The 20968-nt window shown below is 39.3% G+C and overlaps 4 protein-coding genes across 4 annotated transcripts; 2 read left to right on the forward strand and 2 right to left on the reverse strand.

The window, feature by feature from the left end:
• Positions 1-758: 758 nt before the first annotated feature.
• On the forward strand, positions 759-1536 carry LOC112082942 (ubiquitin-conjugating enzyme E2 28-like). Its single transcript, XM_024150662.1, has 4 exons — positions 759-831; positions 936-1063; positions 1168-1275; positions 1384-1536. Exons 1-4 carry the CDS (start codon positions 759-761, stop codon positions 1534-1536), a joined length of 462 nt encoding a protein of 153 aa, XP_024006430.1.
• A 6969-nt stretch (positions 1537-8505) lies between these two features.
• LOC18011458 lies at positions 8506-11912 on the reverse strand. The gene is made up of 10 exons (XM_024150663.1): positions 11698-11912; positions 11249-11579; positions 11030-11116; positions 10095-10907; positions 9887-10009; positions 9654-9775; positions 9405-9491; positions 9245-9329; positions 8942-9169; positions 8506-8853 (listed from the first exon to the last, which is right to left on the reverse strand). The coding sequence occupies exons 1-10, from the start codon at positions 11910-11912 to the stop codon at positions 8506-8508; spliced, it is 2439 nt and encodes an 812-aa protein (XP_024006431.1).
• Positions 11913-16218: 4306 nt separating this feature from the next.
• On the reverse strand, positions 16219-17046 carry LOC112082943 (uncharacterized protein PHLOEM PROTEIN 2-LIKE A7-like). The gene has a single exon (XM_024150664.1). The coding sequence runs from the start codon at positions 17044-17046 to the stop codon at positions 16219-16221; it is 828 nt and encodes a 275-aa protein (XP_024006432.1).
• Positions 17047-17450: 404 nt separating this feature from the next.
• Positions 17451-17918, forward strand: LOC18011459 (SKP1-like protein 13). The gene has a single exon (XM_006393279.1). The coding sequence runs from the start codon at positions 17451-17453 to the stop codon at positions 17916-17918; it is 468 nt and encodes a 155-aa protein (XP_006393341.1).
• The last annotated feature ends 3050 nt before the right edge of the window (positions 17919-20968 follow it).

Genomic DNA, 20968 nt, shown 5'->3' on the forward strand with positions numbered 1-20968 from the left:
TTTAGGGTTTAGACGGTGGACATGTTGCTATGTTTTTCGGGTTTCTTTCTAGCGTGTACACCCTTGACGGTGGACACTGTTTGTGTACACTGTGATGGTGGACAACATCAATCAGTTTACATCATATAGTGTATTTGCATTATGGCTTATGTATAAGTTTACATTTATATGGTTTAGCATATAAATCTATGTTATGGACGTTATGGGTTAGGGTTTAGGGTTTAGGGCTTAGGGTTTACGATGAAGGCTTTAGGCTTTATCTTATTAAGGAATCAAAATAATTAGCACAGGCATGGATCTGGATCAAAATAATTATCAAAGACATGGTTCTATAGCAGAGAAAGAAAACTTTATGAAAGACATGGTTCTGGATGAAAATAATTATTAAAGACATGGTTCTATAGCAGAGAAAGAAAACATTATATAGAAAACGGACAATGATCGTGTCTTTGAATTGAAATTGTAGGACAGGACAACACGAGTAAACGGTTTTTTAAAAAAACAAGTCATTACAATTTTGAAAATCGCAATAATGAAACCAGTGTCTGAGTTCAAAAAAATCAAATTGGAAACGACAAAAACTAGTTAAGTACCTTTTTTGAAACCTGTTGCACCATTTGACCGACTCGTTTCCCTTCTTTACTTTATAATGTTTTTCCGGTCGTCCTCTATAAAAACTGTCCCCTGCCTTCTTCAGTGAAACAAGTTTCCGATAATAGCAAAAGTTAATAACAGCAAAAGTTACTTACTTTCTAAACATGTACTCTGTGAAAGTGATCTCATTGCAATTGAAGGAAGTGGAGAGGAAAAACAGTCCATGTTTCAGTACAGGTATTTGATGGTTAATTTTAAAATAGGGCATTAGTTAAGTTTTAGTTTTACAGGGTCAGTCTTTTACATCGTCTACCTAATTAGTGGTTTGCCGATTTCATTAGGACCTGTGGGTGAGGACTTGTATCACTGGGAAGCTATCATAATGGGGCCTAAAGGTTCACCCTATGAGAATGGTGTTTTCAAAGTAGACATTCACTTTCCGCTTGACTACCCTTTCGCGCCACCTAGGGTAAGGAATGAAGCATATGATTGCTCTCTAAAATTGCTGTATTTTTAGGGTTTAAGATTTAGTCAATAAAGATTTCAATTACTAATAACACTGATTTTTTTCAGGTGATGTTCAAAACAAAAGTGTATCACCCAAACGTTAATACTTATGGGAACATTTTTCTGAAGATGTTGAACCCAACTCAGTTCAGGACCAACAACAGCATCAATAATGTATTTTTACACATGAAAGAAATAAATCGTTATTGTCTTTTAGGGAATATAATATAGTAATTCCGTTTAAATAAGGACTTACCTGTGTTTACATGTATATGTAATCAGGTACTGACGGAAATACACCAAATGTTTACTGCCCCCCAAATAGGCGAAGGACACTTTTTTGTTGAAGAAATTGCTAGGATTTACGTGGAAGACAGGGCTGCTTTTGAAAACACTGCACTTGCGTGGACGGTGGAGCACGCCGGAGGAGCATAAACTCCTTAATTGTACTTTTAATTATGTTTGTTGAATTGTGTATTTTGTTTAGGAAAAAAATAAGACCTCTATTTTGTTAGCGTGTAGTTGGTTGGGAAGTTTATGACTTCATATTAACTTTTTAATATCATTTTGTGGTTTTTATGTTTTGGATTTGATAAATTGTCGAAGCATAAATTGTCCAACGATTTCATGAAACATAAATCATGGAATATTAATTCAAAGATTGTTCATTACATACTAAAAAGGAAATATATGTGTACACTTCATATAGTGTACACATTCTCGTGTACACTTGCAAAGGTGTACAGCATAAACTTATTTTTAAAGCATTTCGCAGATACGCCTAGCACACCAATATATGAAGCAACCATTGCAAAGTACTCGGATCTCAGGTTCGAAATGATCAAATGCACAATCAGGCAGCTTGATGACGTCGTCGTTTGGATATGAAAATGAGTTTGAGTACGTATCCATGTATGCAGTTCCGTAATATCAAATCTTAAGAATTAACTCCTCACCTAATTGTCGCACGCGCTCTGACTGTAGACTTCCGTGATGCGTTGCCAACAGTTGCAATGTTTGGCTTGCGGAACAAGGGTCACCCAAGCAAACGCTGAACATGGCGGACGCCAGGGTCGAGAGAGCGTCGGTGGGAACATTTGGTTCCAGCATGGTCCTACTTGCAATGAGATCTGCGCCTCTTGTTGCAAGTCTCAGGCCTTCCCAGTATCTTGCCTCAGGGTTTCCACTCGCCAAACATCTCAGAAAGAATGGGCGTCTTTCATTTCCAGGGCATATGTCGTTGGGGACACAGCAAAGGGCATAAATGTTGGAAGCTTTGAGGACATCGTCGGTGAAAACAAGCCGGAGGGTGCGCTTTCCAGCACGCATAAATGGTCCGAGTCGCCAAAATGCTTCACTGCCGAGCCTCTTGAGGATTTCGATAAGAATTTCATCAGGCAAGTCTGGGAGCGACATGTTTGGTTTAGGGTTTGTTATGTTTGGTTTAAGGTTTGTTTTCACTGGAAAGGAGGCAAGTTTTGGTAAGACAAAGCAAAATCATCATATATGGACTTCACTGGTGTGTGGTTGGGAGGTGGAGAATTTATTATACGGTTGAAAATAATATAATAGTGTACTCCCTTTTAGTAAATATTTCACCTACCCGTTTTGTACCCCCAATTTTTTAGAATAATGGTCAGTTCTCTTTTATTAAAGTGCCCGAAACTAGTAGTTACATTTATAATGTAGTGCGACGTGTTGGGGTCAGTTTAGCAGTTATTGAAATGGCTCTTATCTGTATACCAACCACGAATTAGGACATTTATATATCTATCCACCTTGTCTACAAATAAAGCGAATCAAATTTATTTTTCACCAAATTGAAACAACAATGCACTACTTAGACGATGATGTTTTAGGGTTAATAGTAAAGAAACTAGCTAAGGATGATTCCTATCATCTTGGCCCCTTTATTCGCGCAGGAAAACGTGGAAGAGCCATCGCGTTCACCGACGACGTGTTACGCTCTGCAGACATCTCTCGATTGGTTGACTCACCGCTCGACGTATCCCCTAGGAGCCGTTACCGCCCATTCTTTGAGCGTTGTCTTGGCGCCTATAATCCACGAGCTATTTATTTTGAAGCCATTAGAGTTGCCGTGAGTGAGCAAAGATTATATTCAGCGATTACAATGCTTAACCGACTTGTCCCATGTGATAAACATGCTACTTTCGCATGTGCCATGTTTGAAATTTGCGTCGGTCGTCCACGAAGGGCTAAACAACTCCTCACCTATGTATTCACTCACCACGTCCCTTATGCGGCTTATGAAATGAAGCTGTTAGCGCACGCCGTTATACATCACGTATGGGAGTTCGCACTGGGGCCGTTTCAAGATCCGTGGGGTAGCCTTTGGTCCTTCCCCATCACCCTACAAGAAGAACCTATATCGGAGTGTGTAGATGACCATTACGATTGCTCAAATACACCAGACTGCGAGTATTGCCTTCTACAATGCACGGCTCTGCGCATAAGATATTTAATTTAGTTTAATTATTTAAATTGCAAGTGCTTGTTTAATTTTGTAATAAATTTAAGGTGGAAACTAAGTGAAAATCACTTGACGATTGATGTTGTAACAAGTAGCTACTAACAACTTAACTAGTTGTAACAATGTAACTACTTCTTTAATTTCTGTAGTTGGTAAACATCACTTCACAAACTTATTGTAATATTACTTCTGTTCAACTACACACTAATTGTCTTACCATTAACTATTTCTCAACAACAACTACCCATGGAATTCAATATATAGTTTCATAACATTGCGCAGAAAGTTCACCCTACACAAACCTTACACAAACCCTATAACCTTCCCAAAAAATGCCAGATTTACCAGATTTACCAGATCATATTTTCGAAATCATTGTGAAGAAAGTTTCTCAGTCTGACTGCATCGACCTTGGACCGATTATTCTGGCCGGGACCCGTGGTAGAGACATTGCGTATAGCGCGGAAGTACTCAGATCAGCATACCTATGGACATTGCATGACACACCATCTCGGATATACCCTGGTGGAGTATATCGGCCTTTATTCCTGCGCTGCTTAGCGTCGAGAAATCCACGGGCCATATTGGTCGAAGCTATAAGGTTCGTGTCAACAGAGCAGAAGATCTACACCGCCATCAGGATGCTAAATAAGCTCGTGCCATCAGACGTCTATGCGACTTACAGCTGTGCGATTTTGCAAATGTGCGTGGGTCGCCCTAACAGAGGGAAAAAACTTCTTAAGATGGTTTTCATGTACCACTATCCTCATGATTCTCGTGAAATTCTTGAAGTCGCCGCAGAGATAGTAGATTTATTCTGGTCATTTTGCCCACGTAATAAACATACATACAAGGAAAAGTTCAGGTACCCTAGTCTCATTCATGAAGACAACTCTGCGTCGTGCGAAGTGTATCACGAGAATGTGCATTATATTGTTACATGTGAAAATTGTTATCTTAGATGTTCGGCAGAACGCATAGCAAAAATGTTTTAGTATCGATGTGCTATGCTCGCTTGTCGCTTGTTTGTAAAATAAATATGAAGTTTTTATAACAGCCTTATGTATAACAGCCTTATGTCAAAAAAGGGTTTACAATCACGTATACCAATGTTGGTGTACGTTTACGAACCCGTATACTAATTTTAGTGTACGTTTACGTTCTAGTATTCATCGTTCTTTAAAAATGTGTAATGTTATTATATTTTCAACCTGTTTTACGTTTTTATAACAGCCTTATGTTTAACAGCCTTATGTCAAAAAAGGGTTTACAATCACGTATACCAATGTTGGTGTACGATTACGATCCCGTATACCAATTTTAGTGTACGTTTACGTTCCAGTATTCATCGTTCTTTAAAAATGTGTAATGTTATTATATTTTCAACCTGTTTTACGTTTCCAATCTATATCTGACCCCGTTTACGTAAGTAGGTGTACGTCTTTAGGTTTACGGTTTTAGGTATACGTAAGTAGGTGTACGTCTATAGGTATACGGTAATAGGTGTACATAAATAATTACAGTGAAGAGGTGTACATAATTAATTACTGCCCTAGACGAAATGATATCCTGGCACTTTCATGTTGATACAAAACATTTTAAGAGCTTGATGATTAATTACTACATTTACGAACATAAGTACCATAAATATCATAAAATCAACTTCTAATTCTCCTTAGATTATGTTTATACAAAAGTAAGAGTTGCAACTAAAAACCGAAAGCAGACAAGCAATTTGAAAAACATCAGTTGTAGTTTGGAACACTTAGACAACATAAATAATTAAAGAGACACGAATGCAAGCAAATACTAAGATTACGGCTTTCACCAATCGAGCATGAACGACCAGCTTGGAACGACGTTCCTAATGAAGCGGAAGAACCTTTGGGTCTCTTGGGCCCAGAAACAGGTTGTGCACTTTGGCTGCTTAAAGTCTTCTGCAAACCACTGGAGCCAGTAATTGATAACCCCGCAGTGACAGGTGTACAGCGCAAGGAATCTCGGATGAAAGGCAGCCGCTTTCTCAGTGAAATCCACTGGCAAATCGAAATTCCATCTGTGTGGAACGTCGGCCAGCAACAACCGGCTCATCCTCCTCCGGTTTTGCACCGTGAGCCTACCCAAATACTCCTCTGCACGGACGAAGTCTTTCGGCACAGCTCTGAGCCACATCCCGTACACAAAAAGGGCTCGGTCGTAGCCTCCCTCCGCAGCAGCCCTTATCAATTCCACGCCTTCACCATCGTGGAAGAAAAAGTAGGCTTGCATCCCCCTCTCAAAAATAACCCCTAGATTACCCGCGTCATGGAATCTCCTCATCATCGTTGGGTAATGTGGAACCGCCGCTTGTTCATGCACGATTTTGGCGGGATCAATGGCTCGATAGAAACCCTTGCTTGTGCCGATACGGTTGAAACGAGAACAAACAGCACGGAGGCGGGCTATTTCCCTTATAGTTGGGTTTGTAGCGGCCAGAATTTGTTCCAGCAATTCATCAGGGAGTGAGAGAAGATAGGAAAAATCAGCATCACCACCTATGTTTCTCCTTGGAACCATCGTTTATTTCGGTGAAAAGAGAAAAGATAAGAAAATGGAATGAGGAAGAGGAGAAAGGATTGAAAATGGTACGAAAGAGGAAGTTATGATGGTTCTAAGTAGGCAGTTACGGTGAAGGGATTGAATTTAAAGAGGTAGTGCGGTTTTAATAGAGCCGAATAGCTGTCTTTGAAGAGAGACGTTGAAAAGAGACGAAAATGTGTCTTTTCGTTTACCGGCAAAATTAAATTACCACAATAAATACAAAGAATCACCAAATCAAAGCAAATTTCACCAATTAACTTTATTGATGAATGCTTTAATGTACTTTTTGATATACCACAGTACATTTATGATTTCTGAGACAATACTATTACTATTTATGATATTATCGAAATTTCATTAACAAGACAGCCCTTTTATAATTGTTGGAAAATAAATTTCTTGTCATCATTACAGACGTTTTCTCAACATCACGTTAACCGAGATATAGAGTACAGATTGAGTCCACATAGACGAAATCATGAATTTTTTTTGAAAATATGCGTACAGAAATAGGTAAGGTAAGGCTTTTAATAAATAATGTCTTCTGTATATCCATGTTCTCCGAAAATTCTCTGAAAACAGATAATGCTGTTTGTTTACTCAAATATATAATATGTGATAACTGTAACATTCAGGTGTACAAATTTAGGTGTACATATTGAGTCCAGATTGAGGTGTTCTTTTTTTTATAGTTATTAGGCGTACACAGAGAGGTAAACTGAGACTTTAAAGATATAAGAGAACGGTTCTCGAAAAACTTGCACTACCACCCACTGAAATTAGATAAAGTCAGCACAATTAAAGTATCCATAGATAGAAAGCAAAACAAAGTACACCTACATACATACATACGTAGTAGGGCTAAATAAAATTTTAAATCTTAAAGTACGAAATAACAGCAACGCCGAGGTGTACTCAACTTAGGTGTACACACCAAGGTGTACACAACGCAGGTGTACACACCGAAACTGGTTGACTTGCACCAATCAGTCACCATTCTTCCATTGACGGCCTAGAACGCGCTGCATACCAAACAAATACGAAGAACTTTTGCGTTTCTTGTGCCCAGAAACACGACGTGCACATGCTTGGCCCCTTTAACAATTCGTCATGCCATTCAAGTTGAGCATTGGCAACACCACAGCGACAAGACCAAAGTGTGGCAAACTGAGCATTAGTCTCAAATCTCCTCCTCGAGAACTCTTCTGGCAAATTAACATAACCACGCTCACCTCCATCAATAATTTTCTGAATTATTCTCCTCATTGCCCCCCTGCCTAGTTTTGAAAGATACTCTAAACCCACGGGGTCTTCGACCACTGCTTTCATATACATGCCATACATGTAAATACCAGTTTCGTATCCCATATCTGCAGATTCCCTGATGAGTTTTATGCCACATTTGTCTCCACGGCAGAAGTAGTCTTGCATCCCCTTCATGAACAACAAACCAGGATTGCGTGCGTCATACATCGTCCTCAACAAGTTGGGAAATTCCCAATACGCGATAAAAGGCATATCGAAATCTTCGGGAATAGGCATCTCCAATTCCACGGGATCAACCGATGCTAGAAAATTGTTGGTTAAAGTGCAGGCCTGGAACCGTTTGCAAACTTGCTTCAGTGTGAAAATTTGTTGGACGGAGTTACAACTGTATGCGAGAACCTTCTCCAATAGTTCGTCGGGAAGCGCCATCAGAGGGGATTGACAATCACGGATATCCGCATCACATCGCCCTCTCTTTGGTGCCATAGTTAATTTGTGAGGTTCAATTGTGATGAAAACGGTTGTTTATGGAGATGGAATAACTGCGGTTTAGGCTTTGTGAAGCGGAACGGTTCTTTATATTGCATATATATAATAATTAAAAAAGCCCACTAAATGACCGTATACATTAAATGCGGTTACCGTTAAGATTGTAAATGAGTTTGTAAAATTAGTGGATAAACCATAAATTTCCTTGTTGTACACCCAGTTGATGTACACCTAAATGGATATTGGTGTACAGGTACATATTTAGCCGGGAACAAGGTATTCACACAACAATTAATAAATACTAAAATAATGTGAAGTATAAACAAATTTTTCTTTATGTACTCCCATTTGATGCATATTGGTGTACAACTAAACGCTATTAGGTGTACGGATACCCAAAAACTAAATTATAAGCAAATTAAATAATCGACACACCAATTAATAGATAGTAAAGTAAACAATATTATAAGCATATAAATTATCAAATAAACCCACATCCTAAACATTATCAAACACATAATCCAACAAATAACCCTTGCATAAATTGTCAAGTTCAACATTAAACTTCAACATTCGTCCTAAGCGTTGGCAATAGCCGGATTCCCGACAAACTCTTCGTATGAGTCCATGGCGTATTTCTCCCTTAACCTGTCAACGTCATCGTCCGTTATCAAACCCATATCCTCCACTCCAAGGCCTGCAGCATGCATCTCTAAGAATTTGGCCGCACATGGACCACAGTCACCGGATCTTTTGTTCTGATATATGCCCTCCAAACGACTCCATGTGTAAGGGGTGGTGCGTAGGCCTTCCGTTAATTTGCTATCCAAATAACGCTTCAATATAAATGACATACTTTGACACACGGGCGCCATATACTGCTCCACAGCCGCTTCATCATTATGACTGATGAATGAGTCCAAAATCTTTATGTTGCCCGTTTTAAAGTCAATTACAAGGCCCACCCAATGCTCAGACCCCCAGTTCATGGGGACGTATACAACGTCCACAAACCCGTACAAACATTTGCCTCTGCCGCTGATTAGCCCACTTTGCTGGTTTTCCCAATACAATGCCCTGAATGGTTTTCCCCCAGTCATACAGATTTTTGTCTCGCGATATGAAATCGTTGTAGTAGTTGCCGATGATGGATATGAACAAGGTGTCTACAAATGCTACCCTGTCTTTCAAGTATATTTCACCTCTACGTCTCCAAAGCATGGCCATTATGACTTGCATGTGCTGACGAAAAACAAAACATAAATAACATATAATACAGATAATTAAAGATTGAGTAAGTACTAACTATATACTTACCATCGTGTTAACCCACTCAGTAGGCTTCGCAATTTGTAGGAAGAATTGATTGTTCACAGTATGACCAGTGACAATGCAAAAGTCGCTGTAATGAGAGAAATTGGTAATTGATTAGAATGAAAGTTTAAGGATAAATTGCTTCCAAAACGATATAACTTACATGTTTCTTTCACGCGATAATAACTCCTGAAATGCCTCGAAGTGGTCTTGGTCAACTGTTTCGAGTGGTTTGTACGCAGCTTTCGATCTGGATACAAATAGAGCTTTCACCTTTGAATCAGCGGTGTAAATATCTCGAATCTTGTCCGACCGTACACGTTGGCGTTTTCCTCTACTTCTTCCTCCTCTTCCTGTTCCTCTACCTCTTCTTCCTCTTCATGTTCCTCCACTTGTTCTCCTTACACCAGACGATTCCTCAACTTCTTGTGGGGGTTTTGGAGTACAAGGGGTCTTCTGCGAAGCATCACTTGCATCCTCAGGCGCAGTATGGTAATCTTTCCCCGCATTTGAGTCGTCCTCATTAGCCACACCCTACAAACCACAGTAACAATAAAGCGTATAACATATCAATCGTATACCTAGCGTATACCTAAACACTATTGTATACACATCCATATCATATGAACAACTTTAATGTCTGACATGTGCATCCTGTGCATCTGTCTGCGCTTCATGTTTCTTATATGCGTAGCTCAATGGGTTAGGAGTCTGAGGTTTGTAGACTACTAAGGGGCCTGACACCAAATTTGTTCTACCACCATCCACCTGAATAAGTCATAAAAAACATAGCACATTACACCCACGTTATGAAACTTAATAGAGTCAGCTGCTGACTAAACAATTAGCTCACCTCGTTGAGGCCAGAAGGTGGAATTTCATCCGGAATGACGAAGTAAGAAGGTGGACGAGTTGTTCCTGAATTGGCTTGTCCCGGTTCAGGGGTCATCGTCGGAGCTTTTGGAGTCTTCAAGTATGCATGGTCCCTGGGAGAATAATGGTCCCCGCCGTAGTAAGTAGAGGTCCCTTCTTCATCATCTCTTTCTTTCTGGTGTACACCATCTTCGGGGTGTACACCATCATTATGGCGTACGCTAGACTGTGCCCCTCCATCTTCGGCTTCGTCTTCATCTTCATCCGCTTTTTCATCATCTTTTTTTGTATTCTGTCCTTCGTCATCTTGTTCCCCATCTTCTTTTGACTGGTGTACATCGTCATCTTCTTCGTCCTCTTGGTATACGCCCAATCTCTTGTCCAACTCGGTCTTAATCTCACGAAGGAGCAAAGTATTCTGAAGTACTATCCATCTTTTAAGATCTTTAATCTGTCCACTTTCAGGTGTTTCATCTTCCGATAGATTAGAAGAGTTCTTGCCCCTGCCTCTCTTCCTCTGCATCTTACGTTTTTCAGTTTGATGAGTTTTCTGTTTCTTTTTCGGTCGGGTGGATGGCTCAGGTTCCTGTTCATTGGTAACCTCGTCCTCCGCATCACTAATATCCACGATAGCTGCCGGTGCCACTGCAAAATCCGAAAGTGTGAATTTGTACCCCTCGGCCATGAGTTCCTGCATGAATGCAACTTCGGCATCCTCTACCTCATCTCCCCAACGCAATTCATTTTGTTGGTCATTCTCACCATCATCCACTACCATTTGTTTCACAGACAACTAAGACAAAAAAATACAATTGCAAAATTACCAACCAAAATGAGAGAGCACTTATCTTTTAAGAGAAGTACTACAAAATAAGACTACAAATAGTACTAAATATAATACTACAAATAATTTACCAGATGGTCGGATTCCACGGCATGTATGTCCCCAAGATGCAACAGTGTGATAACGTTTTGACAGCCTTCGGGATCTTCAAGGAATGTCTTCAAGTTATCAGGTTAAGGAATTTTGGAAACCAACATTGGTATAGATTGGAGGGCCATGAGTTGTAGTGATAGAGGGAATCCATAGCATGCACTGGTTTTCTGTTTAAGTTGACGGCGCAATCGTGTTACAGGATTCTCCCTTTTCTCAGCATCCGTGATTGTCTTGGGAGCTTGAAAACGAGATACTGTTTTGTTAAAGGATACCCTCCCCCATGGATACAGCATGATCCTATCCAAGTCACTCAACATCTCAACGTATTTCTCGGTGAGGGCTAGATTTTTGCTATTGCAAAACAGAACACCGTCGACAAGAACGATTAGGGCCAATGGAAGCCGTTTCCATCGGGGTAGATCCGGGTCCTTTAGCATTTCAAGCACATCATACACGTTCATAGCCTTCGCTCTTCCGAACAGGTCTTTCCAGATTCCTGTTTTTCCGACTTCTTCTTCTTCTTCTGTGCTGTCCACCAAAGAGGAACCAAATCTCGTGTTTCTTCGTGGTCACAAGTTGTCGTGATAGAAGGGCATGGACAAGTTTGGCGCTGTTGCAACATCTTGCAACAGGTAGATGGAATAACTTCCCAAACTGGGAATGAAGTAGCTTCTCAAGATCTTCAGTACCCTTTAACGCCTCGACAAGGAGGCCAATTACATTGGCCTTTGAATATATGTTCAACCGAGCACCAACGGGGTAGCAACCATCGCCGAGGACTCTTTTTGGTAGTTTTTCCGAAAGGTTATTTGAAGTTTCTCCATCTTCCATGCCTGTATTTGAAGGTTCTCCGTCTTCCATTCCTGTATTTTAATGAAAACAACAATTCCAAAATGCACGAGAAGATATAGTATTCTGGATAAACAGTGAAATGCAAACCCATGGGAAATGTTTGAGGGAAAGGAGTTCGAAGGAGTTCGAAAGAGAGAACATATATCTGGGAAAACTACCCTATTCGTATGCTCTCCTATAAAAACTTCTGTAACTGATTCTCTATGATATAAGAGTAATCCAACCGTTTGAAATCAATATGTAGACATAAATACTACAGTTCATAACCGCTAATACATAAATGAAGCCAATCAGCGCCCCGTTTCAATCTTAATTTTAATTACAAACCGCCAGTACAGTTCAGACAAGGTCGAAGTTCATAAATGTAACTTACTTTTAGAATTCTGAGCAGGCCATTCTAGAAGAAGAGGAGCGAATTGTACTTTGGCTCTACACCGCCGGCGTGGATTCAGACGACTCGAGTGAATGGGATGTTCAACCCGGTCACTCCGTCGCGGTGGCACGGGCGGCATGGGCGAGTGGTCCGTCGGAGCTGTCTTCGAGTTACTCCAGAGCACTCGCCTCGACACCGGAGGCACGGTGTTGTTGCGCCTTAACGATTTTTTTACTTTCCGCGCCGTTACAACGGTAAATCGGATGGCTAATCGGAGATGGGTTGCCGGAGATGCTAGATAGACGACGTCCAGATGTGGATCCCAAATTAAATTTTTATTTCAAATGTTGGGGTGTCGATAAATTATACATTTGGTTTTACTTCGGTTTATGATATTGGACTTCGGTTGATAATTTTGTGTAATCGGTTTACGAAATCGGATTTAATCAGGAATTTTTAGTTATTTTACTTTGATAATGGCAATTCCGAAAATAAAATTTGCCTAAGGGCCCTTGTGGGAAGACAAACAGTAAAAACAGCCCTTTCCTTCTATGGTTTTCAAAACATCCTATTCCTCAAATTTAAAACTTAAAAACATCCCATTCAGCAATTTTCTCAACCAGAAATTCAGAGTGGTCTGCTGCAATTTGGTACGAGAAGAACAAGTGTCGCACGACACCATCATCAGTGTCGCTCGACACCATCATTGCAGCCAGGTAAGTTCTCTGTTTTTCCTGCGTTTCTCTGTTTCCTTTCTTTTATTTCACCAACTTCGGACTAGATAACACTGGGGACAGTGTTGTTTAAGTCTGGGGGAGGTAGTTGCTGACATTGTGTTTGTTTTTCTTAAGAGTCAGTCGTGTCAAAACGTTTTTGAGTCAAAACTTGTTGGAGATTATGATGTTTTTCCTGGAATTATTGTACTGACCTTTCATCTAAGTGACCACTGCTGCAGATTCAGTCTAGATCCGACTAATGAAAAATCCAAAGGCTGACCAGTTGACTAGAGGCATCCATGTTTCCAACAGAATCCACTAACCTGAGCTAATTTATGAACTCTTTCTTTTACCTCTTTGATGTGACTGATGTTCATAGAGCTTGATTCCTCGTTCATACTTGAGAAATGAAAGCCTGTGTGAAATCTAATGTTGGTGTTTCTCTCCCTGTGACGAGCTAAAAAGGTGAATAAAGAAAGAAAAAGGCGAAAAAATTGAGATGATTTTCGCTTAGGAGTGAAGGGCTAGGAAAATTTCCAAGGATCCCATTATTTCACTTCTAAGTTGGAATGATCACACAAAGGAAGGAAGCGAGGGGTAGGAAAGTTTCCTATGGCCCCATTATTCGCTGAAAACCTTTGATACAAGGTAAGGGGACAACTCGGGGACTCGATGGCAAACACCATCAGTACTCACAGCTTTAACCTTGTCGTGTATACACCATAAAAAAAAGAGATGATGAGTGTGCGAAAAGAATAAGTCTGGGGGAGAGAAAAGTACCAGTGTGTAAGGCTGATTTGTTTGAGTATAGTACGGGAAAGAGTCTAGAAGGTTCTTGGCATCTGAATCATTAGTGAGACCCAGCGATGAGGGTTTATGGACAATGTTGTGGAATTTTTTGGATTTAATCTGGGAAGCTGTGAATGTCTGTGGAGAAGTACATGGTGGTTCGATTTGGAATGATGAAGCAGTATTTGAGTTGCATGGTGATCGGTCAAAATTGATGTTTTCCAGTGAAAGGTTGAGTCTCCGTGTTTTCAAACCTCTTTCTCTTATTTGGTGTTCTCTTTGCTTGAGGGCAAGCAAATGCTAAGTCTGGGGGAGTTGATATATCATGGTTTTTATGGTTTTGGACCATGGTATAAGTCTTATTTATAGAGTCTTTTTAGTGTCTTTCGAGTCTTTTGGAGTCTTTTCAGGTCATAGGTATGTTTAGAGCTTAATTGGTGATTTTGGAGCACTTTGGAGCTAAACAAGGATAAAATTCATGAAGGATGAATCATGTGCTTTAGTGTTGCTTGACACCATGGAGAGTGACGCTCGACACTTGTTGCAGAAATAAGGAAAACGTAATTTTGTTTCCTGTTTGAAGGAGTTGGGCCCAAAAGTCTCCAATAATTACAAAGAAGCCCAAAACGTGTTTTTAAGTTATAAATAGGGTTTTTAGCCACCTTATATCGATATCTTAGATTTTCTTAGAGAGAATTTTTATTTTTGAGAGTTTTTGGGGAGACAAGTCTGAAACTCTGTTCCGGAGAGAGAAGATTTCGAACCCCTGTTTATTAATCTATTATTTCTTTTCTGCAATCTATTCATTCATGTTTATTGCTTCAATCTCCATGTCTGAGTAGTTTGCTTGTTAGGTTTAGGGTTCTCATAAAGGATTTCATTAGATGTTAGATTGATTGGTTAGTTAGGGTTCATAATCTATTTAGTTCTTCACCATAGGTTGTTCTTAAATCTAATTCTGGACTGGCCACCTAGAACTTAGATCTTAGGTTAATTGATTGACACGGAAGTGTAATTGAATAATTGGAAAGAACCTTAGGTGAGCAAAGTAGCTATTCGCAAAGGAATTTGGTTTAGCTGCTTTGTGAACATATCGAACTTGTGCATTAAAGCTGGTTTAAATCTGTAGGATTTCCAAAAGAATTTGGAATTCTATGATTTTAACTTAGATAATTCTCACAACGGAAGTTGGTTAATTATAATTCTGTGATTCGAGTTCAAGAACCGTGCTTAAACCTGAACCCTGACTAATCGATTGATCTGCATACTTTGATTTCCTGAGAAACACCCTGAGCCTAATTCTTTTCCATCGAGTTTACAACCGTCTTGCTTTCATTGTTGCTTTTAAATTCATTGTGTTTGCTTAGCGTAATTCAAGCCTAGATAGTTTATTGTGCGAATCTCTTGTCTCTGTGGTTCGACCCCTGTTATACTACAATTGCATATCTGTGCTCTTGCAGAGTAGCTTAGGGATTAAACTTTGAGCAGATCATCGATCTTCTTTGTTCCTTCTCCACCAAGCTTTTAATTGCTTTGAATCTTTCATAAGCATCACTCTTTTCTTTTATCAAGATAGTCCACATGTACCTTGAAAAATCGTCGATGATCACAAATACGTATCTGTTGTGGGCAATAGTTGGTGGTGTTATTGGTCCACACAGATCAGCGTAAAGTAGTTCAAGAGGTTTTGAAGCTCTGAACGTGGAGGCCTTTGGGAATGATTGTCGAGCTTGTTTTCCGACCAGACAAGACTCGCACAGCTCCTTTTCTTCTCGTATTGCAGGTAGACCATGGACCATCTTGTGTTGAGACATATCTTTCAGTGTTTTGAAACTTATATGCCCAAACCGTGCATGCCACTTCCATGTTTCATCTTCAACCTTTGAGAGTAAACTTGCTGGTTTCCCATCTTCAACTTTATCTTGTAAAGTCTGTTAGCTTCTCGAGTTACTCGCACCAGTAGTCTCCCACCTGGGTCTCTGAGAGTAAGGTAATCTTTCCTCATCCTTACATCACAGCCTACTTCTGTAGCTTGTCCTAAGCTTAGGATATTGCTCTTGAGGTCTGGAATGTAAGAGATGTCTATGACAAGCCTTTGTTCGCCGGTTTTGCCTTGAAACAGGATGGATCCTTTCCCTCCTATCTCCACACAAGAACCATCACCGAATTTTACTTTACCCTGGATGCGCTTATTGAGCTCAGAGAAATATTCAATATTGCCCGTCATATGATTACTTGCTCCATTGTCGAGGTACCAGACCCCATCTTCTTCTTTGTTGATCTCAAAGTTCTTTGGAATCAGCTTTTCCTCGTTTAAGAACACCACTTCATGCATATAAAGTGCAGCATATGCTTCTTCTGTTTCCACTTTATTTGCTTCTTCAGTTCTTTGTGTTCTTTCAGGACATGCAGAGGCGAAGTGTCCAGGCTTATCGCATCAATAACAAATTATCTTCGGCCTATCCTTATTTTCTTTCCCTTGGCTTTGATCGTTCTGGTTTGTTGATTGATCCTTCGAGTTGAACCTTCCTCCTCTGCCTCGTCCTCTGTTTCCTCTGCCTCTTCTTCCACGTCCTCTCCCTCTTGAGCCATAACGGGTTTGTTGCTCCGAGTTTGCGTACAACAGCTTCCCCTGTGTCTCTTCGTGATTTTCTGAATCACTGATTCTTTCTTCATAGGCTTTGAGTCTCCCTATTATATCTTCGAAGCTTGTGGTTTTTAAATCCAAGACTTGCTCAAGTGAGGCGACAATGTGGATGAATTTGTTTCTTGGCAAGCTATTAAGAAACTTACTTACTAACTTTGTTTCTTCAATAGTTTTGCCAAGAGAAGCTGCTTTAGAAGCTAGCTCCGATAACTTTCCCGTAAATCTATCTATTGTGTCCGGTTTCTTCATCTTCAATCTTTCAAAATCGGACATTAGGGTTTGTAAACGAGCCTCCTTGACACGATCTGCTCCGAGGTTCCGTGCTTTGATCGCGTCCCAAATTCCTTTTGGAGATTCCTGCTCGCCGACTTGCAAGATCAGATTCTCCGGAACGGCTTGAAACAATAACCCTGTTGCGATATCTTTCTTGTTGGCATCGGTTGAACCAGGTTCAATCTCCTCCCACACCTTGTTGATTCGCAGTAAAACCCTCATCCTCATGGCCCATACTGTGTAGTTAGTTGACGTCAACATGGGACATTGGATAGAGGTTGGTGTCGATTCCTTTTGAACCACCAGAACTAGGTCTCCCATCTCTATGTTTTGAATGATCTTCATGTTTATACGACTAGGGTTTGGATCGCTTCTAACTCAAGCTCTGATACCAAATATAATCGCATACACTTTAAGAACTTTGTGGAAAGAATACTTTATTGCTGTTTAGAAAACTCACTCAAAAACTAAGAACAATAATCTTTCAACTTACTCTTCTTAATCTTAATGCAACTTCATTAAGATCATTTATATAGTGCAAGGACATCTTCCCTTAACACTTTTCATTTTCCTAATAGAATTAGATAACTCCTAAACTAATAAAGAAATATTCCCTTCTTATCTTTAACCGACTTGTTAAAGATTTCTTGGGCTTCAAGTAATCAAAGCTTATCCAACATGTGTCATTCTTCACATCAAGTATCCTAACTCCAAACCTTTTTCATTAATCTCCTCACAAACAAGAAACGATGTCGGAGAAGAAGATTGTGTTGAAGAGCTCAGATGGCAAGACCTTTGAGGTTGAAGAAGCGGTGGCTCTCCAGTCGCAGACCATAACTCACATGGTTGAAGATAGCTGTGTCGGTAATGAAATCCCTCTTGAAAACGTCACCAGCCAGATCCTCGTCAAAGTGATCGAGTATTGCAAGAAACACGTCGTCGTCGATGGTGATGGTGATGACTCTTCTGAGGAGCTCAAGAACTGGGACACTGAGTTTGCGAAAAGTATGGATGACTCCACGCTCTTGAACCTGACTCTTGCTGCTTATCATCTGAACATCGAAAGCCTTCGGACTCTCACTTGCAAAACAGTTGCTCATGTGATCGAAACCAGAACTATTGATGAGATTCGCACTTTTTTAAAAATCGAGAACGACCTCACACCCGAGGAAGAAGCAGAGATTCGCAAAGAAAACAGTTGGGCTTTTGACGACTGATCATGTTGATCACTTTGAGAAGTTTCTTTTTAATTCGCCAAGTCATGCTTGTTTCTTTGGTTTTTAGATACAATAAAACCTAATTGTTTTGGTCTACAGAACAATTCATGTCTTGTTTCTTTCTTTTACAAAAAAAAGTCTTGTATTTTCTTTTATTTTTAATAAAAATTTGTCTTCATTAATCTTTAAAATCTTATTATATAAAAAAGGCATATGTATACATTCGGTGACGTTTATCCATGGGCAGTTGGAATATTGGCATCGAGCGAATGAATCCGAGGTATTTTCTAATTGTCTTTTTGTTTTTGGTAATTGTGATTTGGTGTAGAGATAATTACTATTGTACACGAAATTAACCCTTTACCACAAGCAGTTTTTTATTCTAGACAACGCTTGATTTGTTTCTGTCCCTTTATCTTTATGACAACTAGAGGAAAGCGCAAAACTAATTTTGCTAATTGATGATTACTTGTTGCAGGGTTTTGATCTCGAGGGTGTCTTAGCACCAGAAGGGACTTTTAGCCAAAAAAAAAAAAAAAAGCGCACAAGAAGGGTCCAGTCCAGTGGCGGAGTAACTTTTATTGTTAGGGACAAATAGAATAGATATGATTTTATAAGTAGGGCATTAGTATAGGGCATTAATAAATTACATCAATTTTTCAAAATTTACTGGGGGGAATGATCCCATCTTGACATTAGTCGTTATCTTTTGTTCTCACATAAACCTGGAGAGAGAGAGAAAGAGAGAGAGAGAGAGAGAGAGGGAGGGAGAGGGAGAGAGAGAGAGAGAGGGAGAGGGAGAGGGAGAGGGAGAAGGAGAGAGAGAGAGAAGTTTTGGGATTGTGAATATTCTGAATGTTATTAAAACAACAAACTATTCAAGTTATGTTGAAGAGATTTTGTTGTGTTCGATGCAGGCAAGAACTACGAGTCCTGCTGCTACAGTTGAGGGCCAAAAACAGAGTTGAGTGTGATGGGATAGTGAGCCAAAACGGCCAATGATTTGGCTCGAGCAGCTTTCAGGTAAAACCTGAGATGTATAAATGGTTGTTATCTGTATATTTTAGTGTCTATATGTGTCTTGGAACATTAATTATATAGTAAGAGAGGTCTTTACTATAAGAAGTTAAAGATTGTGGGTTGAGAAGCATTTGAAGTTGCGGACTTCTTGAACCAGCCACTCCATTGCAACCACTTCATGCCAGCTGTATTTTAAGTTCTGGATGTAGAAGTTCCTTTTCCGGATGCTAATTAAATGGAGGAAGTATAAGGTGAGTAGCTGAGGAAAATTGCACTATTGCTGTATGTGTGTATAGAAGGTTTTTGCAGTAAAGAGCTTTTGAGAAACAGGATTCAATATTTGACACGCAAGACTTGTATATATACAAAAACCATACATGATTTGTATTAGACTACTATTTGTCCCTGATTTGGTTCAGTGTAATACTCAGTTTCTTAAATGAGTCCTTATCTTTTTCCTATTCCGAGCAGAATGAACACTACTGGAAGGCAGAATGATGAAGATGGAATATGATTGGGACCTATTGTAAGGTTGATGTTCTTCAATTCTGGTGGCCAGAGTAAAACTCGCAATCCCGACTTAGAACTATAGTCTTTTCGTGATGCCCTACATAAAAACATAAATTTTGGGTATCCTCATTTATGAATCTTTTCTAAAGATAAAACATTTACGTACTATAAAACCTTCAAGAGAACTTTCATCTTTGTTTTTCGTTTTCTCCTTGCTTTGTAATACTAAATGGCTTCAATAGCCAGATTCATTTCAGCCATTTTTCTTCCCTATCCAATTAAGTGTTTTAAAGTATGCGTTCATCTTCCTTATATCTATCTTTCTATGGTTTCTCCAATGTCCATATATTCCAGGGATAAGTGAAATCTATATTAACCATTACTTAAATCAACATTGAATCAATAATTTTTGAAAAAGGTTTTAACTATGTAAACTACAATTGACCTAATAAGTTGGATACAGATTTTTCATCTATGATATCTTTAGTCCAAATATCTCTCCTCTGCCTTCATCTTCCTTATATAATTACTATCTTGTAATGGTTTCTCTAATGTCCTTATATATTTCAGAGATAAGTGAAATCTAACCATTTATTGAGCCTCACATGCCATTGCTTTTAAATAACTTGGTTTCTTCATTTGACGAGAGCAAAATTTCAGCCGAACCATGCATAACCAAGTAGCTAATGAAATAGAAGCGTTGGATCACAAAGAATTCTGGGAAAATGGTCAACCTGACAATTAACCTTGGTGATGACAAGTTATGACCAAAGAAGATATTGACGTACAATTTGAGAAAATCCAAGTAATCTTCTAGGTTTGGTGTTCCTATCAGCTTTCATGCTTTGAGTTCGAGTGGCTATATATCGTTTTCTTTTGTTTGACTCGCTTTATTCATGATTTTTTGAATCAGGATAAACTTGAGAGTTATATATATACGCACTGGTAGGCTTTTTTTTTTTGGTACTGAATTAGATCTTTCCCCTTCAACGTCTATATATATTCTCGAGATAAATGAAATATATATTCACCATTGAAATTGATTGAGTCTAATTCTCTGACACTTTCTGTCATTTATTGGTTTTTTTTATATAATTTATTTTGCTTTTATTCCATCTTCCCTACAACATATAACTGACTGGAATACAATTTTACAACAGTAATAATAATTGAAACTCTTGTGAAGCAAGATAAGACGAGGAGAACATTCACTAAATATAGAATTGGAAGTATCTAAACCAAGTAGTTAAGTATGAATTTGAGTTCTCCGAGAGTGGTCCATTTATACTTTGATTTGGTTGTTGGTCCAATCCCGCAAGCTTAGCTTGAAGTATGACCTTGATTCCTTGATTAATGAGTTAAAGGTACACATCTCTTAAGTATGTAACATGTTCCTTCCATAGGGTATAGATAACCACTTGTAAACCAAGTCTACAAAGCGACTTGACCTTGCCATTGATGGTGTGATTATTGTCTCAAATAACAAGTGTTTGCACAGATGTTGGAGCTGTAAGACTCGG

This window comes from Eutrema salsugineum, unplaced genomic scaffold (assembly GCF_000478725.1).
Source record: "Eutrema salsugineum unplaced genomic scaffold, Eutsalg1_0 scaffold_7, whole genome shotgun sequence".
NCBI lineage: Eukaryota > Viridiplantae > Streptophyta > Magnoliopsida > Brassicales > Brassicaceae > Eutrema > Eutrema salsugineum.

Bases quoted from the DNA above. Each gene is read 5' to 3' on its own strand.
- LOC18011459 (XM_006393279.1), top strand. From the start codon at position 17,451: ATGTCGGAGAAGAAGATTGTGTTGAAGAGCTCAGATGGCAAGACCTTT.
- LOC112082942 (XM_024150662.1), top strand. From the start codon at position 759: ATGTACTCTGTGAAAGTGATCTCATTGCAATTGAAGGAAGTGGAGAGG. The intron at 1,064-1,167 runs GTAAGGAATGAA...GATTTTTTTCAG, and splicing joins ACCCTTTCGCGCCACCTAGG to GTGATGTTCAAAACAAAAGT. The intron at 1,276-1,383 runs GTATTTTTACAC...ATATGTAATCAG, and splicing joins CCAACAACAGCATCAATAAT to GTACTGACGGAAATACACCA.
- LOC18011458 (XM_024150663.1), bottom strand. From the start codon at position 11,912: ATGGAAGACGGAGAACCTTCAAATACAGGCATGGAAGATGGAGAAACT. The intron at 9,492-9,653 runs GTCTGGTGTAAG...ATTTGTATCCAG, and splicing joins CCACAAGAAGTTGAGGAATC to ATCGAAAGCTGCGTACAAAC. The intron at 9,170-9,244 runs GTAAGTATATAG...GTTTTTCGTCAG, and splicing joins CTGAGTGGGTTAACACGATG to CACATGCAAGTCATAATGGC.
- LOC112082943 (XM_024150664.1), bottom strand. From the start codon at position 17,046: ATGAAGATCATTCAAAACATAGAGATGGGAGACCTAGTTCTGGTGGTT.